The following is a 23,193-nucleotide window of genomic DNA, read 5'->3' as shown; positions in this document are numbered from 1 at the left end:
TGTGAATTCGGCCCCTGATTCAGATCTTCTGAGGAGCTAAGATGCGGGAAAAAAAGAAGCCCGCCAATTTCACTGTTAGAGCGCGTTTGAAATAGAATACATTTGCACCTTGTGCTCTCTCAAAGGTACTTAACCAATTCTGGAGGAAGTGATACTGATTGCATGCACGCAAAGAAACCATAAGCGGTTTGAGCAACCCTTAAAAGCTAGTAAATGCAGAAACTCACACTTGCTTCGAGCAGCGGTGGCTGGTACGAGGTGGGCCGGTACGAGAGCCGTTTGCGCACGTCGCTGTGGATGTCGCCCAGGTACAGCTCGGCTGCGGGTGCATCGGATTGGCGCCGGTTCGGTAGAGGACCTTGGTGCACAATCCGGATCTGGTCGTGGCCGCCAAGAGTTTAGAATCAATAAAACCGAGAACTATCGAAAAGTACGGCTACCACAATGTACATTCTACGATAGTCACGTGTGCAAGACTCGTGTCATAAAAACGTCACGTACCTCCACGACGCCCTTTCAACGTACTAGAGAGATATTACGTGTTTATTGGAGTGTTTACTGAAAACTGGATATATTCGCCATACAGTACGGGCCGAGTACCTTGCTGCAGATGAAAACTGTGAGAAATCAAATGATACGCACCATCGCGCATAACAGGCACGCAGCGTCACGCAAGCATGCCGCAACCCACCACATAAAACATGTACACCTAAAACATGTACGCGCGCAAAAAATGCCGAGCTGGAAATTATTGTGGACATCTCCAGGATTGCCATTGGGTTTTAATGATTCATTTATCCTGTTATTCTGTCTTTGCTAATGTTTGTGTTGTATGCATGTTACAACTAAAAAGTTCGAACAAGACAGAAGACACAGGCCTCAAGTGATGAATAATCGTTGAACAGGGAGTGTTGCTGGAGCTAAAGCTTCGGCCAGATGACTTGTATACGTTTGAGCAGGCCTTCGTCAGGGCAGCTCTGAGGAAGAAAAGACCTCTGGTCGAAACGGCTCCAGCGACATTACCTGTTCAACTATTTTTCATAACAAAAGCAGTTAGGACGTAACAAAATTTGATGTTTTAAGACAGACGGTCGTAATTGAGACATTTTGTGTGGAATATGACGGCAAGGCTTAGGGCATTCATAAAGAACGTCAATTTAAAGATTTGTAACGTTTCCGAGCTGCAAATGAGTTTCCGGCTAAGAGGCGACGTGGGACGCACCAGTTGTAGCTCGTTGAGGGTAAACTGCAGGCCCCCTGTGCAAACGAAGTCTTCGACGAGCGGCTTGTCTGCAATTCGACCTTCCACGAAGCTGACAAGGCGATACTTTAGGTATGTCTCCCAGGGCCGCTTGATTTCTCCAGGGCACGACCTGTCGAGACGAGAAACACCGCAGTAAAGAAGCTATCAGCGCTTCCTGCGTACGCAGATGAGTGCAGCCAGCGACACGGCGAAACTCTCGCCGTACTACCTCAAGGCAGCAGGTTTCCAGCACCTAAAAGGAACATTCAGTGTTATTGTATTATAGATTGGAGAGGCATTCTCTAATGTTTATTCATTTACTATTGGTATGGCTGAAGTGTGCAAAGAGCAGCCCTCGCAGCTGCCCTAGACAAGCTGGACAACCGTCCACTCACAGAAAACAATATTCTAGGGCACTGTCCTACCCGGACTTCAACGCGAGCCGCTATGAGCGCGTTTCTCTATTTTCTTAGGGAGACCGGACTGAACGACACATTATGACTATTCACTGACTATGTTAGTGTGGATAGTTCTATAGTTCTGGGACAGTTCTATTGTCATGACTTTGTAATGTCGTCACAGACTCTTCTCCTCTTTCACACTGTCAAACCCCCTTTGCCCTTCCCAAGAACAGAAAGTCGCGGGATCGAATCCCGGCCGCCACGGCCGGGATTCCGATGTAGCATTTCGATGGAGGTGAAATGCTTGAGGCCCGTGTACTTAGATTCAAGTGCACGCTAAAGAACACCAGATGGTCAAATTTTCGGAGCCCTCCACTGCGGCGTCTCTCATGATCATATCGTGCTTCTGGGACGTAAAACCCCAACAATTATTAAATTCCCAAGAACAGGGTAGCCAACAGGAGATTAGTTCTGGTTGACCTCCGAGTCTTTGATTTACCTTTCTCTCTCTCTCTCTGCAGAAAAGGAAGCAGAATCAGCGGGCTAGAAAGCGCTCAGCTTGTATCGAAAGCAAACAAGCATTACGTGTGCACGCGTTTCAACAATGCCAACCTTCTTTCAGATGTACACCTTCCGGCAAAAGTATGTGGTACGCGAAATTTTCGAGAAGACTATATTTCCGCTTTGTCTGTGAACATAACCTCCACGTAAATGTACCAGCCTGTAGTAGTTCTTGCGACCTATACAGTTATCCACTAGATTAGAAGCGTCATGCACTAACAGAGCATAAATTCGCATATGCAGTGGAGCGCACGTCACGCAAACTTTTGCTGCCGTGTGTGCGTCTATGACTGCGTCAACATCCAGTAAAACCGCGGGTTCTCTCGCGTTACACCCGACGCAAGCGCGCCGAGTCTGGAGTTGGCGAGAACAGCCTGACGAGGCGGCGTTTAAACGAGATCATATGCGGCGCGCTGAGACTTCAGTACGGCGTCGGAAACGAGACGGAATGAACAGAGCCCGCAAAGTACGTTTCGTCGTTGCTGACTCTGAGCAGATGCATCACGTTGACTCGACTGCCATACACACGCATATAGCCAATCGATTCGAACTGAATCATGCTGTCTCGAGCGGGCATGTTAGCCAATGCAAAATGAATAGCAACAATAAAAAAAGCTTGTAGGTGCGAGAATAAGTTAAAATACTTTCTGCATCTGTTCCGGGCACATATCTGAGTGTTAAATTAAAGAGGTACCCCGGAGGCAAGTTTGGAGAAGTTATAAAAGTGGTGAGAGATATGCTTACAGGCTGTGCTTTTTTAACTCTAACGCAGGCGCTAAGGTATCCCCGTCCTTGCTCGAAGGGGGGGGGGGGGGGGGGGATATTAATATTTTTGAAGCGTTTCTGCACGCCGAATTGAGAACTGCTAATCGCTTTTTCAGCGCAGTTAAATGAAGATAATTTGTATTTGTGCAAAATACTCAGTGGATTGTCGAAACCATTGGATACCTTTCCGGAGCTTCTCATCCGCTGCTGTTTTGTGGTGTACGTCACCTTCCTGTTGTTTGTATTGTACATCATATACATATACCGAGCATTGCGATGACGTTTGATGTAATACGAATATTCTCAAGTAGAGCTATCAATTACTTGATATATAATCATGTTGCAAACATTGGCAACCATTATGCCGCTCAAACATCTACAACTTTGTAACGCACAAATGCGTGTAATAGAGATGCTTTCGCCACGCCGAAATTAGTGATAGTGAAGTCTATAAAGATACCTGGCAAACGAAATGGAAGTTGTTTTTTTTTTTTTTTTTTTTTTGCAAGCGCTGCAGCCTTACTTGTAACAACTGTACAGAGTAAAATTCGAAGACCCTTCCTTGTATTCTTGCATGTCCTTACAAGAGGCGCAGCTTTTTATAAAAGCTTTTATTATTATTTTTTACTTTGTATGTCTATAACAGCAACTGTTTCCGTGAATGTTTTGCAAAAACCATGCCTATTGATGCAAAATGAAAACACATGCACAAAAAGCGTCGTTTAAATAACTGCGGCCAAGCTAAAGTATACCTGACGAGTGGGGCTGTCGCTGCAGTTGAGACGATAACTGCTATGAAATTAATTTTTAGAGTTTCCTGTGACCGCGATAAGAGTTAGTGTGAGGCGCTGTGGTGGAGTGGACCTTGGCCTATTCTTGCACTGAAACATGCTTGGAAAGTGCGGTGGCCTCCATATACTCGCAAAACGATTCCGTGCCAGCAGCTGCTGCCGCAAGGCTGCGGCTCCGGCGTATGATCCAGTCGCGTGCCCAGCACTCAGCTTTGCACCTGTGCGCGCTAACGTCTACATATATACGGGAGGTAAGTGACGGGGGCGCACAAGCGCAACGTCGTGGAGGCCGGCTGCGTACCTGTTGACTGCCCTACTGAGCCGTTCGGCCACATCGGCAGTGTAGGCTATCACGTTGAGGTGGGACAGTGATGCCTCGGCCTCGGTAGCCCCGGGAACCACCCAGGACAGGCTGGACAGGTCGAGCCTCCCCCAGCCGTCTAGCGCATACGCCGGAACCGTGCACGAGCTGTCCAGGTAGAAGAACTGTACCATATGGAACTTCGAGTCATCGAAGAAGTGGTACTTCCGTAGTATGAACTCTGGCCCCGACCGCACTTCGCACCTGCGCAAAGGAAGTTGAGAGGTACGAAAAGAAGGATCAAAATATGGCGCGTTAATTTCTTAATATCGCCTTAATCAGTTTATGTATTTTGATGAGGGACACTAAGATAACCTAATATGCTTATTTCTTAAGTTTTTTATTGTGATCACTTCTATGAATGACAGCGCACTCAGGGAACAAAAATCCCAGTTTTGCCCAAAGTGAAATATTGTGCGATATCAATGTGCACTTTATTGACCATACATATATATTAGAATGAACACAAGCTTACTAATTAAATTAACAAGCACGGTGTCTTGTGCACACCGGCACACATGGACAAATATCACCCGATAACCGCGAGCACTCGCTGGCGCAGGAGCAGGAGGCACGTGTCAGCAAACGTCCTTGGTTCTTGCTTTCAGTGCGCCTCCGAAACATGCGCTTATATATATATATATATATATATATATATATATATATATATATATATATATATATATATATATATATATATATATTACAGAGAAACGAACTCTGCACGGCACCTCTGACGCTCAACACTGACGAGCGATTCTCCAGAGTTGAGCGGGGCTGAAAACAGATTAACTATGCAGTCGGCGTCCTCGCATGCTCATGTCCAAATGCCCACACCCACTTTCCTCGAGCAGGACACTCGGTCAACTAGAATGCTAGAGTTCTCTCTTCTTCTCCCCTTTCCCCTTCTCTCACAGGCACACGCATGTACAGTCAGCGGCTTAAAAAAAAAAAGAAAAGAAGACCGTCAGGAGGTAGTTCGTAAGCCAATGTAACTGTGAAATGCGCAGTTGGCACGGTAGCCGTAAACGTTGATAAGCGTATGTCATGATGCAGATACTTCGAAGAAAATAAAATGAACGGCGTCCACCTGTTTTAGTCCGGAAAAGACAAAGTTTGCCGTTGTGGTTGGCAGGGAGAGGAAAGGGATGCGAACAAGTGAAGGCAGCCTGAAGTAGTGCAATTAGTGACTGGGTTGATCCGCATTTGCATACTCAAGTGGGCGGTTGCCATTGGGACTTCAGAAGTGCCGTCCTTGTAGTTCAGAGATTATTGTAATCCAGTATTAATAACTGGAACCAAGCTATTAATATGTCGTCCAGAAAGCGTCCTGTTTTCCAGTTCTGTCGGAACGAAAAGTCCTGAACTCGCTGTAATCTTCCGGATATATGCGCTCGGCACGCGCACTCGGCCTGATTAAACAGAGGCTGCCAAACTTTATCCCTCTAATATGGCAGGACATGAATCGATCCGAAGAAACTAAATGCCACCATTAGGCTTAGTAATCTCGGCTAATCAAGGGATGCGCCCTTTTAAAAACCGGCTCAGGGTAAACTTTAAGAAGGCCTTGATTTGAGCAGCAGGCGCTAATGAAAAGCCTTATTTCTGGATATATAGAAGAAGCTGTAATCACCATCAATATACTTCGAAAAAAAAAAGGAGACTTAAACGAAGACATAGTGCACTAGAGAGCGGCATCGTATGAAATTATTTTCAAGTGTCCCTCCACAGCGAATATTTCACTGGAATTGAATTGAACAAAGCAGCAGTATGCGCCCTTCACTGTACACAGCTCACTTCAGTGTAAGATCTACTACAGTAATATAGTTTCTCTCTCTCTCTCTCTCCATATATATATATATATATATATATATATATATATATATATATATATATATATATCGAACGAGAGAGCCATGAGCTCGAGATGCTAACAGAACCCGGTTTATTGCGCTGCCACGGACACACTCGAGTTTTTTCAGCCAGACAGCAATGACCTATGCAGTTCATTCTCTCTCCTCCGGTCCGTATAATATTCAAGTGTGCCTTGTGCATACTAGACTCAAAGAAGGGCACGGGATTGAAGCAAAAAGCAGCAGCAAATACAGGGGGCGAACGTCGCGCTGCATCGCCCAGCGCCCTCCTCGAAGTCTGCCCATGCCGCCTCCCAACAAGACGACACGCTGCCGCTCGAGAGGCCCGACGCGGCTCCTCTTCGAATCGAAATGCATTCGCGCAGCCAGCGCACCTCTCGGTATTCGCGGAGCGAGCGAAGCGGTTCTTTGGACTCGCTTAAGGTGCTTACGTCCAAATGCTTTCCGGCACCGAGACGCAGTTAGCTTAGCTTTGTTTGCTCGGCGCACCCAGCTCGCCGCATCCCTGGTATCACCACCGGGGGCCCGGAAAACTTTTGTTTCGCGCTTGTCACGATGCAAATCGCTCTCCGACCGCTCAGCGCCGGGCTGGTTGGAGTTCGCGAAACAGAAAAGTGAAGAAAGCGCTCGCCGATTTGATTCGCGGGATGCCCGCTCTTGAAGCTTTTCCCTCTCGGTCTACTCGGGCGCTTTATCTTCCCCTGTTTCTCGGCTCAAACAGATGAGCCGTGAAAACGTGCCAAGTTGAGCGCTTTCCCGCGCGAGGTAAGACCTCTAGACGAAACAAACAAATGTGAGCAAAAGAAAAGGTAAAGCGCTAATCATGTCGTTAAGGGTGTGAGCTTTTGTCAGCATTTTTTACAGCGCAAGCTGTTATGAGATCATTTCACCGGCCGTTTTTTGGTGCCGTAGTTGTCCGCCGCCGCCGCCGCCGCCGCCGGTGTCCGTAACCAGTATCGCTCGAAATAAGAAAAAAAAACTAAATAAGAAAAAAATTCCAGGATGGAACGAGGTTCGAACCTGGGCCCTCTGCGTGGGAGCCCAGTATTCAACCTCTGAGCCATGCCGGTTTTTTTTTTCTTTATTGCCTCACAAAGTATTTTCATACACTAATCGTAAACCAGGGAACAGTCCAGTGACACACCACCAGCTGTTAGCTGACTACATCTTAAAACTTTGGCATGTGTAACAACAACTCCACTCTGGGAACCCACTCCGGTACATCCATCTGCACTTTCTGCATTTCGACAAAACGAGAGACACATTCGCGAAAGTAATCGCGAACAGGTCTGACTTCCACATCGGCATTGTGAAAGGCCGTTCGGGTTTGCCATATACTATGCAGGCCCAGGAGCATAATAACGTCGTAAGGTACGCCATCTTCATTTTCAACCGAGAGAAACCGGATTCCATGTGAATTTAACGGTAACTTCTTTTTTTAGAGTTCTTTGTAATATGTCCCAAAAAAACACCCCACTCCAGCAGTCTAGGAAAACGTGTTCAATTAAGCAGTTTCAAGCACCGGCATGGCTCAGAGCATAGAAAACAATTTGTACCATGGGGCCCAGATTGTTTTCTATGCTCTGAGCCATGCCGGTGCTTGAAACTGCTTTGCAAAAAGGTCCTATACAGGCTTCATGTCGGGAAGGAACCACATTAGCATATGCAATATAGCGTGGTAAAAGAGTAGAATAAGCACCAAGCGTCACACAACGCGAATTCTGTAACCAGGCGTCACACAATGCGAATTGCGCAACGAGTAGGTTGTTGAATGCTTCCGACCCATTACAAAGAGCTCTGCCATAATTCTTCATCGTCATCACGCACAGCATCAACAAAGTGCGCATAATGCCTTACATGCGTTTAGCAGGTACCACGGCTGTCTGTAGAATGACGAAAAATGGCACAGTGCCTATTGCCCTACTTCTAAAAAATTACAATGATTTATAGCGTAGTGGGTTCCTCGCAAGTGCACTTCTGTTGGTTGCCAAGGAAGCCCATAAGGCTCCCATGATCCATTTCCTCAGGGTCTCAATAAAGTAAATTCTCTCTCTCTCTCGCTCTACGTTTCTCCGGTTAAAGTGTGTTATAAAGCGTGGTGGGACAGTTAAATAACGACCGGGCGTCACACAATATGCATTACGTAACTAGTGGGTCCTTTAAAGCTTCCGACCCATTACAAAGGGCGCAACCATAATTATTCGTCGTCATCAACCGCCGCATCAACAAACTGCACATAATCGCTTACATATGGTACCTCGCTTCTCCGCAGAACATCGAATAATGTCGTGCTGGGTGCTTCCCAACTTCCCAAAAATTACGCTTTGTGGCGTAGTGGGTACGTTGCTAATGTACCTGTATTAGCAGCCACAGGAGAGTTTATAACGGGCTCTAGAAATGCCGCTCTTCCAGCTTTCGCTGTGACTGTGCTGCGCTTTCCGCGCAGGCCTGGCGTTTTTTTTCCACACACTTTTCTGTTATTACTGTCGTCCATTTGAAATGAGCCCTATACAACGATAGAGTACTGCGTCTTAGCAGTTCAAATGCTTCAGGTTATAAATATCCATGCCGCGTGCGCTTGCCCCCAGGAACTCTCTTCGGTACCATTATTAAACGCCCTCATCAATCTAAAGCTAAAAGAAAAAAAATCACAAAACTGAAATTCACATGTTACTAAGCAATCTTTGGCGAAAGGAAATAAGAACTGTTGCGCGACACACTTCCTTACGTTGCGCGGTCATATGTCCTCTATATCCAGTCATATGTCAAGCCCGGAATCTCCACTAAACGGGGGTACGTATCTGTCGTCGCAAATTATGACGAACGAAGCAATATTTCGGAAAGTAGCCGCATCCGTGTCATCGACTGAGGCGCGTACGTCATGGTTTTGGTGCCGCTGCACGTTATTAACGCGATAGCGGTAAAGAGCCCGTGTAGCAGAAATTCAGGTGTCGGGGTCGGCGGCATTATCTGTTAGCGAAAAATCACAATGGGTGCAAAGAATAGGAATCAGAGGTTCAAGCCGGAATTGAACCCGGACAATCTGCATGGCAGTAGGGTGATATACATATTATATATAGGCGTGCGCAGGATTCCCCATTAGGCGGGGGGGAAGCAAGGTTTCTTCGCAGCGCCCCCCCTCCCGTTGGTCGAGTTCAAAGGACAACATGCTTCACAATGACTGAAAAAAAAAATGAAAATGAAGCGATGACGTGCTTCAATGGCCTGCCTTTGGTCCCTGGACTTCCTGATGTAAAAATGGGAAGCAAGCAGTTCTTGGAGTGCAGTATCAGCTAGGGGCCTTTGGCCGCCATTATCCTCAAAAACCTGCGTGGCCATAACTGAGTAAACGTGCGGGGCAGACTCTCGTGCGCACGCTTACGGTGATATAACACAGAGCTACGCCGTTACTTGAAACTGCTTCGGGAAAAGGACCCTAAACAGGTGTCATGTAGGGCGAAAAGTCTCCTTAGCTGACATAATATTGTGTGACAGAAGCGTAGAATGGCACCAGGCGTCACACCATGTAAAATGCGCAACGAGTGGGTGGTTTAAAGGCCCACCCAATACAAAGCTCTCAGTCATAATCAATCATCATCATCAGCCACAGCATCAAGAAAGCGTGCAGCTGCGTGTTGCCTCTCGGACGCGTAGTGGGTACTTCGCTTCTCAAAATAATTAATTATGGCGTAGTGGGCGCTTCGAAACTGTACTTGCAGTAGGCACCCTGAAAGAACTTACAACGGTCAATGTCACGCGCGCAGACGTTCCTTTTTTTCGCGGCTCGACTGAGGTGTCCGCCGAGAAACGATACATGGTAAGCGAATGAGAAGGTGATGCGAACGGCTCCCGTTTCCGCTATCGCGTTCCACTCTTAAATGCGAAGCTTAAGCGTCTTGCTAGATTTTTTAGGAGGTGGGCGGATATTGAACTCCACCTCCACCTTGTGAGTTATTTTTCATATCTTTTCTTCCCTCATAAATTTTGTACGCAGATTGATTCTTCGCAGCACTTAATCTAAAGTTGCAGTTTGTGCGCCCGAGTCCGCGGACAGCGGTTATACCTACGCTCAAGTGAAGATTACCTGCGCGGGGGTAGCCTCCCGTCACTGCATTCACAAGTGCGCACTAAATAGTGACCTTCAGTCATACATGTTATAAAAGTACCGAAGGTATCAGAGTTGGGCTCAAACATTGTCGCATCTCAAACAAGTAAACAATGTAAGTGAACGCTGCGTACGAAAGCAAGTTACAATGCAGAACGCCCAGCCATATAATCAAGGACCGTTTTCTTTCGGCGCAGATTTATTTCGGCGTAAACACTTGTTTCCCCTTTTGCCGTAGTCTGTCGGAGAGACAGCCGGCTTATCACGTAAAAAACGCCATGAATACCACTCGCAGCGCGACATTGAGTAAGAAAATCGAAGGAATTCGTGTCGCTGGGCGCACGTGGCATGTTTTCATAGTCCCGAAGCCGCTTTTTTTTTCTCCATATACACAGACTATACCTGCACTCGAAACTGTTGTGACGCATGGATATGCGGGGCAGCGCGTGTATTTGAGGTTCCGCCCCAGTGCCCTCGCCTCGGCACCGCGTTGCAAGAGGTGGCTTCAATCATCAGCGTTCGTTGAAAAGCAAGACAGAATTAAAAAAAAAGCAACGGGCAGACGAAAAACAAGAAAGGAGATGCATCTGTAAAGTGCGAGTGCGCTTGCGAAATTCGCGATCCAATTGAGTTTGCATAACGACGTTTCGCTGTGGCGCTAATCCCGCTTGCCGCGTGTCACATTCGCCTTGAACGCGACGGCTTCCTCGTGCATCCTTTTCTTCTTCAATTGAGGACACTTCCTCCCCCTTTGCAATGTTTTGTTCCTTTGTTCGGCTCAAGGTGCCAGCTTCACCGACGCGTTTCCCAGTCTGCCCAATGAGCGTGCTCTCCCGGGCTGGACGCGCGCAGACACTGCCCAACTGAGTTTGTTTCAAACTGGAGCGCCGGCGAACGGACCACGCGACCTCTTTGAGGAAAAAACACACAGAAAAGCGACGCTTTTCACCTTTCGAGAAAAAAAAAATAAAGAGGGGAGGGGGGTTGCTAAAGTGTGTCTTTATCTGTGTTTTTCAACCCTCTCCGACAGGTGCGTCCTATGAGGTGGCGACATACTGTCACCGAGGCTTCCTAATTTTATTGAATAAGAGAGCCCAAATGAAACGGTCACGTGGAACCGGCAGCGCCGAACGCGTTGTGTATGCGGAGTGCGCGAGGCTCGCATTTTTCATCCGTTCTTGCAGGACTGCGTATAGCGGGCTCGCGAGAGGTCACTCCTTATGACACTTACGTAAAGAAAAATATGACGCCTCGATGAAACGCGCTGTCGTTTCTGTTTGAAGGAGAGTATTTTTTCATCTTTACGAAGATTTTCGCTGAATGAGTTAGACACGATCGGGGCCAATTTGCGCACATTTTTGCGCCAATCGCAACACAGCGGCACGCGTGGGCACTCCGGTGGCCTTCGAAAACTGAAGCCGTGGGCTCCTTGTTGCCAGGTGTAAGCTGTGTTGCGCAACCCATCTGGTGCACGCAGCGCGGAAGCATTAGCGCGTGCCTCGAGGTATGACGCTCGGGTGTTTGCATGTTTTGAGCCGCGCTGCTCAAAACATGAAAAAGGAAGGGGGGGGGGGGGGGGGAATCGGAGATCTCTGTTCGTTCCGCGTTCGTTCTGGCTGTTTTACGTCACAAAAGTGGGCGGTCCGCAGCTCTCTTCCGCCTAGAGGAAGAGGACAGAAAATCGTCAAGCGGTGAGCGGCGAGCTTTCCGGAAGTAGACGCGCATCGTTTGTCCTCGGCAAAGGGACCGAATATTTCAAAACGAAGTGTTTCTCGCCTTCTAATAAATACAGTTGTTATACGAAAAGATATTGTTTTTCTTTTCAAGCTCAAGCAGTTTCTGAAACAGCGATAGCATTGAGTGCTGATATTTATTGGTGTTAGTTTTTCTAACGTGCTTGCTATGTTAAGTCGCGCACGCGACTTAACATAGAGAAGTAGCGGTTGGCGCAGTTTTTCAAGATGTCGTCCCACCGGAATGTCTGGCGTGGCTCCCGGGTGTCGGATCGTCAAAGGGAGTTTCTGCTGGCTTTTATAAAAGAGCACCCACAGATACATACGCCGTCGCGCCCGCTGGGCCCGTCGTTCACGAGTGAGGACCGGGACGACATCTGGCAAGAGCTGGTAGCGCGTTTGAACTAAGAAGCTCCTGCGCGTAAGACCACACCCCAGTGGCAGGCCCGTTCATTTCGTTCGCACTGTTCGTTTCGAGAACTGAAAGCGACGCCGCACTCGCTTATGGCTTCAAACGCATCTCGCACCTCCAACCGCAAAAGAAGCACACGTCGCAAGCGCCATTTTCTGAAAATCAGCTGTTGCGGCAGCCGCAACCGCCGCATGATGCCGTGCGAAGCCGTTTGTTCGCTCGAGAGAACGCGTGCGAACGGCCTCGCGATCCGTTCGTTTGTAGCAGACGACATGCTCGTTATGATGCGGCATGACGTCACCAAAAAATAAAAGATCAAGCAAAAAGAAAAATGGCTACGCCCCTCAGAGACGTGGTTTTTGCCGGCTTCGGCTAATCGCGTGCGCCGCCAGAATGGGCGCAGAACGAACGGCGCAGAACAGAGATCTTCAATCGCCCTACTCGTTTTGACGCGATATGACGTCACCAAAAAAGAAAAGATCAAGCAAAAAAAAAAAGAAATGGCGACACCCCCCTGCCTTGAGTGGCGTCTCCCGCTTCAGCCAATCAGCGCGCTTGTTCTTCCCCAGGAGAACGAACAAGCGGAACGAACAGATCTTTCGTACTGCGTGTATATTTATTTATTATTTTTATTATTATTTATTAGTTTTATTTTATTATTATTTATTTATTATTTAATTTATTAGGCTAGGACGCCAATAAGGGGTCCACCCGGCACAAAGGGGAATTAGTCACATATCATCATCATCATCATCAATGCGCCGGCGGTGGCGACAACGCCGCCGAAGGCGAACCTTGTCGCCACCGCCAGAAGGGTCCTGCGGTTCGCGCGGCTGAAACAGAAGCTAAGCGCCGTTGTCGCCAAGGGACCCGCCAATTGAAAACACGCTTAGGGAATATCGTAATTTCACATTATGGAATATCGTAATTGTCGGTAATTTTTTTTATTGCGATAGCAATTATAGTAACAATTGCGCGCGCGCGTGTGTGTGTGTGTGTGTGTGTGCGCGCGTGTGTGTATGCGTGTGTGCGTGCATGTGTGTGTGTGTGTTTGTGTGTGTGTGTTTGCGCGTTCGTGCGTGCGTACGTGCCTGTCTCATGCACCTTACCAGCCATTGTAGCTTCGCACGTAAGGTGTCGCGCTGCTAAGCTCGAGGGCACGGGTTCGATTGCCGACCCCGGCGGCCACATTTGTTGAAATTCAAACAACACCAGTGTGTTGAAGTTTACGTGCCCGTTAAAGAACCCCAGGTGGTCGAAATTAATCCGGACTCCCCCAACTACGGCGTGCCTCACAGTCATGTTTAGATTGTGGCACGCCAAATCCCAGCAATTATTACTATTATTAGCTTTGTGCCTTACGCACAGAAGTCCAATATGGTCACCATGAAGCCTTAAGAATTTCCGTAAGCCTTAAGAATTTTCCCCATGCAAGCATTCTCGTTCAGATGCTTGGCGCGTTTCACACGAACGCTAACGGTTTCCCACCGCTCTTACCTCGTACACCACCATCATCGGTGGCGCTTTATAGATATCACCAGCATTGTGGGACATTTCGTAGCTTTTCAGGGCACTGTGCCTTCTACACATCAAGAGCTCCTTTGCATTCGTATTTCTTCGGTAATGACCGTGTTTTAACTTTCGTTTTACGTCTCGCAGCGGCGCATATTTAATCGCCCGTGCGTACTGCCCAGGAAAAATTACGCTCCAAAAACTGGGAATCATCTGCGTTGCTTAGTTCAGTAGCCCGCGCACTTGCGATACTGGCATTAGTTCATGCTGCGAAATGGAACTGCAAGCTGCACATTAAACCCTGGAGTAATGACGCGGAAGAGGGGCTCTGATTTAAGTTTCGCGTTTCAAGTTATGCTAATCGTACAGCGCTAGAATTTATACAAGATGCACGTTTCAGACCCTCTGCAAAGTTAAAAAAAAAAGCAGCAGCTGTGCTCTACATAAACGCAATTGAAGCCATACGGTTTCGTGTCCTCTTGCGCAACTTGAACTATTTTTCGCAATGAGCCGTATTTTTTATAAATTTGCAAATTTTCTGTTCAAAGCAAGATATTACATGCAAATGTTGCAGAACATCGACGCTCCTGGCCGTTTTCTCTTTCAATTTACTCGCTGCTATGCTGTTGCACGCACGCTCTGTCCGCATTCTAGTACCAGCCTAGGAGAGTTTCGCTGCAAATAACCCAAGTTTTTCGCAGCCCACTTTTCACCATCTCATTGAAGCTTGTGCTTCTTGTAAGGTATGACGACTTTGACACTGCCGTGCTTGAGTGCCCTTTGTGTTTCTTCCTTTCCTTACATTTTTGTCCCCCGTTACCCCTTCCCCAGTGCAGAGTAGCAAACCGGAAATTTTTCTTCGGTTTAACCTCCCTCCCTTTCACGTAACCTCTCTCTCTCTCCCCGAACCATGTCGCTCGCCTAAATTCTAAAATTTGTGGGAAAATCCCAAAGATATTAAAACTTTTTTTTTGGTTAGAATTCCGTGCCTCGAACAATTTTTCGGTCAAATAGAAACTTTCGTATTGGCGTGCGCACGTATATAAACCTACGCAAATAAGAAAAAGAAAAAAGCGAAGAATTTGCTCAAGAAACTGTACAGCTGGTTGCCGTGACCTCACCGCTAAAAAGCAAAACTGCACGAAATTAAAAGAAAGCACCGAAGAAGAACGAAACACGGAAGGCTCGTCTTTTTCTTATTAGGCATACCTGCGGCCGACTTGCTTAGAAGCGTGAAGTTTTCATACAAGTATAAACGCTTCGTTGTGAATTATCAGCCGCCAAAATCGCCTACCACCTAAATATAAAAATGCCGTGTCAAGTTCTATGTTTAGAACAATTTCTTAAAAATGCACTGACCTTTTTATATCTTCTGTCGTTTAAATAGGGCATCCGAAGCTTCATGATGTCCTCAAAGCTTATCGCAGTCCGGCCGAATGCATAACAACAAAGTATTAGCATGAACATCCGATCAATAATTCTTTTAGGGCGAATGCTTGTCGTCACTGTTTATGTTCTTTTTGCTACGTGGTTGTGCTTTGGAAGCAGGAAAAAAAAAAGTACCCGTCTGAGAAGAGCAGTACTTATCTTGTCACTGTTCGCCACCAAACGAACTATTGAAAAGCGATCGTAAAATTGAGGTTTCTCATTCTTTTTCTTTCCTTTTTTTCAGACTGTTTAGTTTTGTAATTTTATTTTGTAAACTGGCTCGCTTACTCGGTTTTATACTAGTACGCAGCTACAATAGGGGCAGTCGTTCTCCGAGCAGATGAGAAACACCCGCGCAGCTGTACACGGAGACTGCCCCCGTAAGCATCCTCAACCAGAGGACACCTACGTAATTGTGCCACAGGAAATAGGCATGCTTACAACGCCTTTGGTACACTACTTTAGCTCTAGCAGAGGATAGTTAGATCTTTAATATACATTTGTCAAGAGCATTTCCATAACGCGTTCTAACGAGGATGAAGCAAAACGTCTTTCTGAAATGCAAGCTGTTCAAGGACGAGTTTCGATTGCTACTTGAGATAGAGACTGACGCTCACGGTATGCCAACCCGTGGCTCAGCTCCTTATTTTTATGGGCGCATTTATTACCTGGTTTAAATCAGCGAATCGTCACTCACTTGTTGAGTTGATACTTCCGCCTTGAGTATATCAGCATCTCTTGTAAGTCGGCCGACGATACTACCTTGATTCAACACTTTATACAAAAGCTACTTTATTCGCCGATCGCGTTGAAAGGCAGAAACGTGCGCAACATGTATTTTAAAAATTAGATTCTGAAGTTTTCCGCTCCGAAATCACGATATGATTATGAGGTACAATGACAGCACTTTATGACGGCGCTTTAATCTAGAAAATATTGGCGAGTTGGCGAGAATGAGTGCGGTACGTTCATTTACCGGTTATCGTCTTTGCCCCCCTTTATTTTCAAGAGAGTTAATTGCGTGCAACGGAGAAGCATTTAGTCTGTATTCATTGAGATTGCAAAACGATCGATGCCCCAAGACTACAAAGAAAACAAGGACGCAAGCTGATGCCTGGTCGTGTGCGCGCGTCTGTGCGCAGTCCGGGCGAGTGTAACCGTTGAGCTATACGAGTCCCTTCGAAAGGAAACGAAAATGTATCTGAGATAGAGGCGCACGACGCCCAATAGAAGAAAATGCCAGCAAAGGTAAGGTGATCGCGCAAAAAGAAGAAGCGAAAGAGGCCGACGACTCCAGCGGGTGAAGTGAGTTAAGAAAGAGCCGCTTTGTCTCCTTTCCTAGTCGGCGCCAGCCTGATGCGCTCCGCGAGCCGTGCGTGGAGACGAATTCCGATGCGGGAACGACAGCTGCAGCTAACGGCACCGATGACACTCGCGGGAGAGACGACCAAGTGGCGGTGTTGTAGTACCTCGGCCCCTCGGGGCTATACAAGCTTCCCCCGCTGCCTCCTATGTCACCGGCGCTGCTCCGGTACCTGCTTGCGTGAGACCGCTCGCGAGTGCGGCGCAGGAGCCTTCTCAGAGCAGCCGAACGCCGGCGAAAGGGAGAGAACGAACGCCGCTGATTTCCGAGGAGACACGTTTCGGAAATCGCCGACGAGTCGGGCAATCAGGTTAGCTGCGAGCGCGGTGCGGCCGCCGCCCGGCTCGACGAGACGGCCCCGCGACGGTCGTGCACTCCCCCCGCTTCGTGCACCGAAGATGGTGGCCCAAGTGGAGCGTGACTCACTCGGAGCGAACGAAGGGCGGACTGTGAACATCGCATGTGACAACACACGTTAGGAAGGCCCATTACTTATCTCAAATTAGTACCTGGCTGGCGAACACCTTCGGACATCTTCTCTCCGAGATCTACTATAGCATCTGTGCTTGCACTCGTGGCAGCAGTGGGCGGCCTACCACTAAGTATTGCTTTAAGCTTGCGCGTCAACTTTGGAATGATATGTGTGGACGCTGTAGCTGGACCCAAGTAACCTTCATGATGATCGGTGTGGCCAGTATAGAACCAAACACGACGAGATGTATTTCCAGGAGGCCGTTTACATCGGTAGAAGAGTTGAACGCTCCCGCGTGTGGGAAGACGCACCCAGCTGTTTTCAAGAGCGCCTCCCGCCTCTGCCTGTGCGCAACTAGTCAGAGGCTCGCCGATGGCTCTACAAACGAGCCCGACTGTCCGCATGCTGTCGGCTCGTTGTGCTTAGAGTTGCGGCGGGTGTGGAGCGCCCTGTGCAGGGTCCATTAGCCCGGGCCGGTCAACCGCGGAGGCGGGTCCGTGCGCGCGCCTACCTCCCTCCCCACGGCCGCTCGCACGCACCGGGCCTCGAACTGCCGTGATGAGCGCCGGTCACGCCACGCGAACGCTTCGGCCGGATGGCCGAGACGAGCGCCGCGATCACTAGAAAAAGGCGGCTCAAGCGCCTCAGCTCTGGGCTGTGAAGTCGCGGCTCGGTGGGACATTGAACGACCAGGTAATTAACTGAGGCTTCCGCTAAACCCGTGAAAAGATACCTTTTTTTTACCTTCAATCACCGAAACACACAAACACACAAGTGAAGAACTTTGATTTGTGACGACTTTATGGGGTCCAGCACACTGCACTCTGTATACCTCACTTCGTCCTCCTTTGCATAACATTGAAAATGTAGGTAAAATATTCAGGCGTTCTGCGCTAAAAGCAGCTTATAATAATGAAAAATGCCGCAGTGGGGGACTCGGTATGCTTTTGACCACCTGGGTGGTTCTTTAACATGCGCGCCCAATACACGGCAAACGAGCATTCTTGCAGTCCGCCCTCATCGGAATGCGACTGTCGCGACCCTGATTTGGTCCTGCGACATAGTGTTTAGAAGCCTAACGCTACAGCCACTAAACCACCCCAGTGGGTACTGCTCAAGGCACGCAAATGATTTCAATTTACGAGGCTGTTAGTTTGGTTCGGGCTTAAATTGGGCGGCAGCAAACTTGGTTCACACTCCAGACCATGCCAAGTGAGATCAAAGCGCGATAATTTAAATCGCTGTGCCTCTATGATTAGACAAACATAGGTACGCAAGCACAGAAAAACTACTGCGTTTGGGTATCCGCAACACAGTGGAGGAATTATTCGAAGGACACCTAACGGCCCAAGAAGAAAAGCTTTCACGCACCAAGGCAGGCTTGCAGATACTCAGCCGCCTCGGCCGACGCACTAGTTACACACTCAACAACAGGGTTTTCTTACCAGCGGCAACTCGTGCACACCTTATGATTAAACCCCTTGCCCAAAAATATGCTGGCAAGAATACATGATGAAAGAAGAAAGGCAAGGGCAGAAAATCTCGCATAAACCTTTCAGGGTCGCCCAAATGTATTGTATGTTGACGCTGCTCGACAGGCGAGAAACCGTTACACCACATGCGCGGTGACCGGCCGCGGGGAACCTATTACTGCAGCCACCGTAAAAACAGCGTCAGCAGAGGCCGAAGCCGCCATCACGCTGGCCACCTCAGTCCAGGCAACTAATTACATCTTGAGTGATTCTAAAAGGGCGCTAACGAACTTCATGATGGGCTGTGTCGGGCCGATCGCAGCCGACATCCTCAAAATTAACAAACGCAGCAATGAGATGCAACTTGTATGGGTGCCCACTCACGCGGGGAATACGGGGAATGAGGCGGCCCACCGTGTAGCCCGAGGTTTAATCAACCGCGAGGTGGACCCCTCAACCCTGGACTTCCCGCAGGAAGGAATCATCACATATAATGAAATTACCGCATATTATAAAGAGAACCGCAAAACATATGCGGCCCCGCATGCAGACCTCACAAGAGAACAGGCTACGATCTGGCGGCAAATCCAAACAGATTCTTTTCCCAGCCCTCATCGGCTGTCGAAAATTTACCCAGAAGAAATTCAACCAAACTGCCGACATTGCGGCTGCCTGAAGGCTACGCAAAATCGCATTCTTTGGGAATGCGGGTCCAAAAGCAATACTGCCAGCTTCCTCCCTCGAGGCGTGGGAGCCACTCCTGTCGTCAACTGACCACCGTATTCAGGCAGCAGCGATTAACTGGGTCGAAACGGTCGTGGCAAGCTACTGGCCATCACCATTCGAACCACCGGCAAGTTAAATTCAACGACCTAGTTGTGCCGTCAATCAAGTTGTTTCTCTCTCTGCCCGGTCTTCTTTGCAAGCCGGTGCTGCTTCCAAATTCTAAGCGTAATCGTAACAGTTAAAGTTCTTCCTCTTAATTTAATACAGATAAGTTGGCATTCCTGCGGAGCTCACAACACCTATATAAATGCGTTCCGTCCATAAACGAGTTTCGACGCGGCTCATTCTGCGCAGAACTATCGTTTTTATTTTCTTGATAGGTGTAGGAAAAAAAAAAAACTCTTCCTCGCGAATCACGCGCTATAAGAAGAAATAAACTTGGGAAGCTAGTAATGATGAACGCTACCTGCAGGCAAACTTCTGCGCGGTACACAGTCGGAGTGGTCAGTCATTTTTCCTTATTTTCCACCTATTCCCGAGAAGGTAATGCGTTGGGTCCTTCTACACTCGCAGATGAACAGCCGACGCCTATATAGAATGACCGTCATTTCTCATCACGCTATAGAATGGCAAAATTTCAGCTGCTGTTTGCAATATCCACTTGCGACCAAACAAAGTCCACGACCAAAGCCCAGAATGCTTCCGGCAAATAAGGGCTTCTTAGGACGCGGCCAGCCGCGACGCTATTCCTTGAGAAGCAAGACCGAGTAAAACACGTGGCGACGTCAGCGTGCGATATCTACGCCAGCGCAAAGTGCTACAGAAAGCAGGAATGGCGTAAAAAATCGACGCCAAGACGGAATCGAGCGTTCAGTCGGCTCATCTTGCGCAACGCCCCATTGCTGAAACACGACGGAATCGGCGCCATTACTTATGCGCATATTTGAGCTGCTACATCAGAGCGCGCGCTCCTGAAGGAAAGAGACGTCGACTTTGTTTTAAACAACACCGAGGGGCGCGGGATGCTCAATAAACCAACAGTGCTCGCTTCGATATTTTGCTCCGACACTCGAAATTAAGCGGTTAATTCTGACTTCTTGTTTTTTCCGTGGAGCAGGGGGTCTTTTGCTGCCGCTGCCTAACAGCAAGAATATTTCTCGAGTTCTAAAGACAGCCAAAGCGGGCCCTCACTGAATCGGATAAACTATCATATACAGTAACTCTAGGATAAACATGCGCGTGCTACTGGAACGTATGCACAATGCTGAAGAAGTTAAGTACAATGACCCAGTCTCTTTCGTGTAGGTTTACGCAAGTCGTTCTTACCAGCCTCAGCGAAAACAACGTCTAGCTCTTTCTTGCTATCCCTTTTCTTTATTAGAGCGTGTCAAGTGCCCGCACAGCACGCAACTAAGCCCGCTGTCTTCTGCGATAAGGTGTTTAAGAGTAAAATTTGATGAAAGACGACGCCTATCACAATACACCGAAGGGGACGGCTTCTCTTTAAAGAAATTGTAGTTAACATTTGAATAGAATATGGCAAAGGACATCAATATCCAGAGCAATCGGTTGAAATTCGGCCCTATTTCAAAATAGGCAAATAACGCTGCTCCTATGTTTTCTGAGAACAAGGCGAAGAACAACGATGGCCGTCGTCACAAACGCTGACTTCAGAAAACAAGTGTTGCGACGGAAAATTGAACGTTCATCGGTTTGATTATTTCCAACTAGTGTTTGAACACGAAGCCTTGCCGTAAAGCAAGCATGCAAGAAACAGAAATGTGAGGCAGTCTAGGCGCACTTCCGCTTTCATGGGCGCCTTGGGCTCCTGAAACCATAGAGTCATTAAATTACGGTTTTATAGTGCAGCCTGCGACAGCAGTGGCTTTCAGACGATGTGATCATTCTTTTCACTGCACGAATGGCGAAACTGCTCCAGTGTCTACACTCTGTTCCTGAACAAGTCAAACACAACATCAGTAGAAAAAAAAAAAAAAAACCTGAATATGGAAGCTGAAATGAAAGCCCATACGAAAGATGGAGCAGAATTATTGCGAGTGTTCTGGAGGTCACTTGTCCCCCGTACGTGTGACATCGTCAGACTCTTCTGTGGCACGCAGTAAATGCCGACTGCAATTGTTTTACATAATTTCGGACTCTTAACTGTGTCCGAAGCTGTCAATACCGATAATTATGAGTTCATTGAACTTTCTTTTTCTTTACCTTTTCCCCTTAGCCCCGTGAAGAGTAGCAGGCTAGAAACCCGCTTTCCAGGCCGACCTCTCCCCCTTCTTGTCATTAAACATCTTCTTCACTGAACTGTTCTGCAGTATACCAACAGACTGGTGGCTTGGCGGCACCAGAAAGTTCCGCGTTGTCTGAACGCCACCCTTGTTTTTTTCTCTGGTCGCCATTAACATCACTTCCCCTTTTTATTCCCTTATTTTTCCTCTTCGCGAATATACAACACACTATATAGTACCAGCGAAAGTACGCTGGCTCACACTGCCCAAAGTTCTATAGATTGAATCCTTGCGGTCCACGGGCATATACGAGATAAAGCGCAATTTCGCTACTCTTCTTGCTTCCCTCCTATCACTACACAAATCACTTTTTCCCGGTGGAGGGCAGTAAATTGAACTTCTTTCGGGTTAACCTCTACGCCTCTCTTTTTTTTCTCTCTTTCTCTCTCACGTCGTAGCCACGTCTAGGAAGAACTGAGGCATGGAACTGAAATATCCGGCTACTACTTGGATACAAGCATGACGCAATGCGCGCGTCATTATTTTACAAGAAAAGTCGAGAAAGCTCAAATCTACCCTCTGCTCATGGTCGCGCGCTTCTAACCCGCTGTCAACGTAACCTGTTGAAGTCCGCGTAAATTTTATCTCTCGGAGACAGCCGGTAAAGGGGTTACATATTCCTCGCCTATAAATAACGAGTGGTTACGAAAACAAAAAGAACGGCAGCGATGATTGGTGTCGGCGCAACTTCAGCGACCGCTGAAATGCAAGCGCAGCCCCCGAAAGCGGCGCCTGAACATCCTTCTTTCTGGGCGCGTGAAGTGTGCGCACTTCCTAGCATACACCGAATAGACTTTACGGAGACTACATTTATCAGGGGAAGAGATGAGGCCACGCACGTATCCATTGCACTCGCCATGTCGCGGATAACATACAGAAGGAGAGCGAAAAAAAAAAAGACAAGACCAAAGTGAAGCATGCCCACGAGTGCGCAACTGCTCCGCCTCAATCACCGGCCGGTGCATGCTTGGGGAGAGATATACAGCCTCGAGTGGACGAACGCGCCATATAAAAGGAGAACGCGCACCGTACATGGCCCATCGGAGACCATTTCCCCCCAAAGTGTCATAAACTGCGCGCTAATATCTGGGCGGCGCAGCGGTCGACCCGGTGCATAAAGGAGATGCTGCGCGGCTCAGCCGATGTTGCGGACCCGTATAATAGCGACAGCGCAGGTTACTCAGCGGCTGCGAGGACGGAAACGACGTTGGGCCACGTGCGCTCTGCGCGACACCCACATACAGCCAGGACGCGGCTTAAAGAGATCTTTCTCGACAGGCCTATCGGCGCGCTCAAAGATCGTTCGGCACATAATCGATAGGGTGGTACGCCCGAGGGGATCCTGTGGCAGGCGCGGGAGGCGAGACGACGCGGTCGGTATGGCTCTCTCGAGGCCCGGCTTATCCCGCCCGGCTGTCCATACGGATCCGCCGCGCTGGCTTCGCGAACGCTGCATCCGCAGCTGCGTCGCCTCCGCGTTGTCGGATCTTCGTCTCCTCGCTTTCGAAAGCGTGGAGCGCGAATGACGACGACAGCTTGCATGGCGGCCGAAGAGAGCCTAATAATAACTGCTAGGTTTTACGTCGCAAAATTACGTTATGTTTATGAGGCACACCGTTGTGGGGGGCTCCGAAAATTTGGACCACCTGGGGTTCTTTTAACGTGCACCTA

General features: G+C 48.3%; 1 protein-coding gene across 1 annotated transcript in view; it reads right to left on the bottom strand.

Moving 5' to 3' along the window:
* The window catches only part of LOC119378007 (protein APCDD1), a 203,153-nt gene that overhangs the window by 64,278 nt on the left and 115,682 nt on the right, over positions 1-23,193 (bottom strand). Inside the window, exons 3-5 of the mRNA XM_037647283.2 lie at positions 4,063-4,326; positions 1,223-1,373; positions 228-377 (exon numbers count right to left, since the gene is read on the bottom strand). Coding sequence (XP_037503211.1) covers positions 228-377; positions 1,223-1,373; positions 4,063-4,326 — 565 coding nt within the window. The remainder of the gene's footprint in view (positions 1-227; positions 378-1,222; positions 1,374-4,062; positions 4,327-23,193) is intronic.

Source organism: Rhipicephalus sanguineus, chromosome 1, assembly GCF_013339695.2.
Source record: "Rhipicephalus sanguineus isolate Rsan-2018 chromosome 1, BIME_Rsan_1.4, whole genome shotgun sequence".
Taxonomy (NCBI): Eukaryota; Metazoa; Arthropoda; class Arachnida; order Ixodida; family Ixodidae; genus Rhipicephalus; species Rhipicephalus sanguineus.
This window is presented reverse-complemented; position numbering and strand designations above follow the sequence as displayed.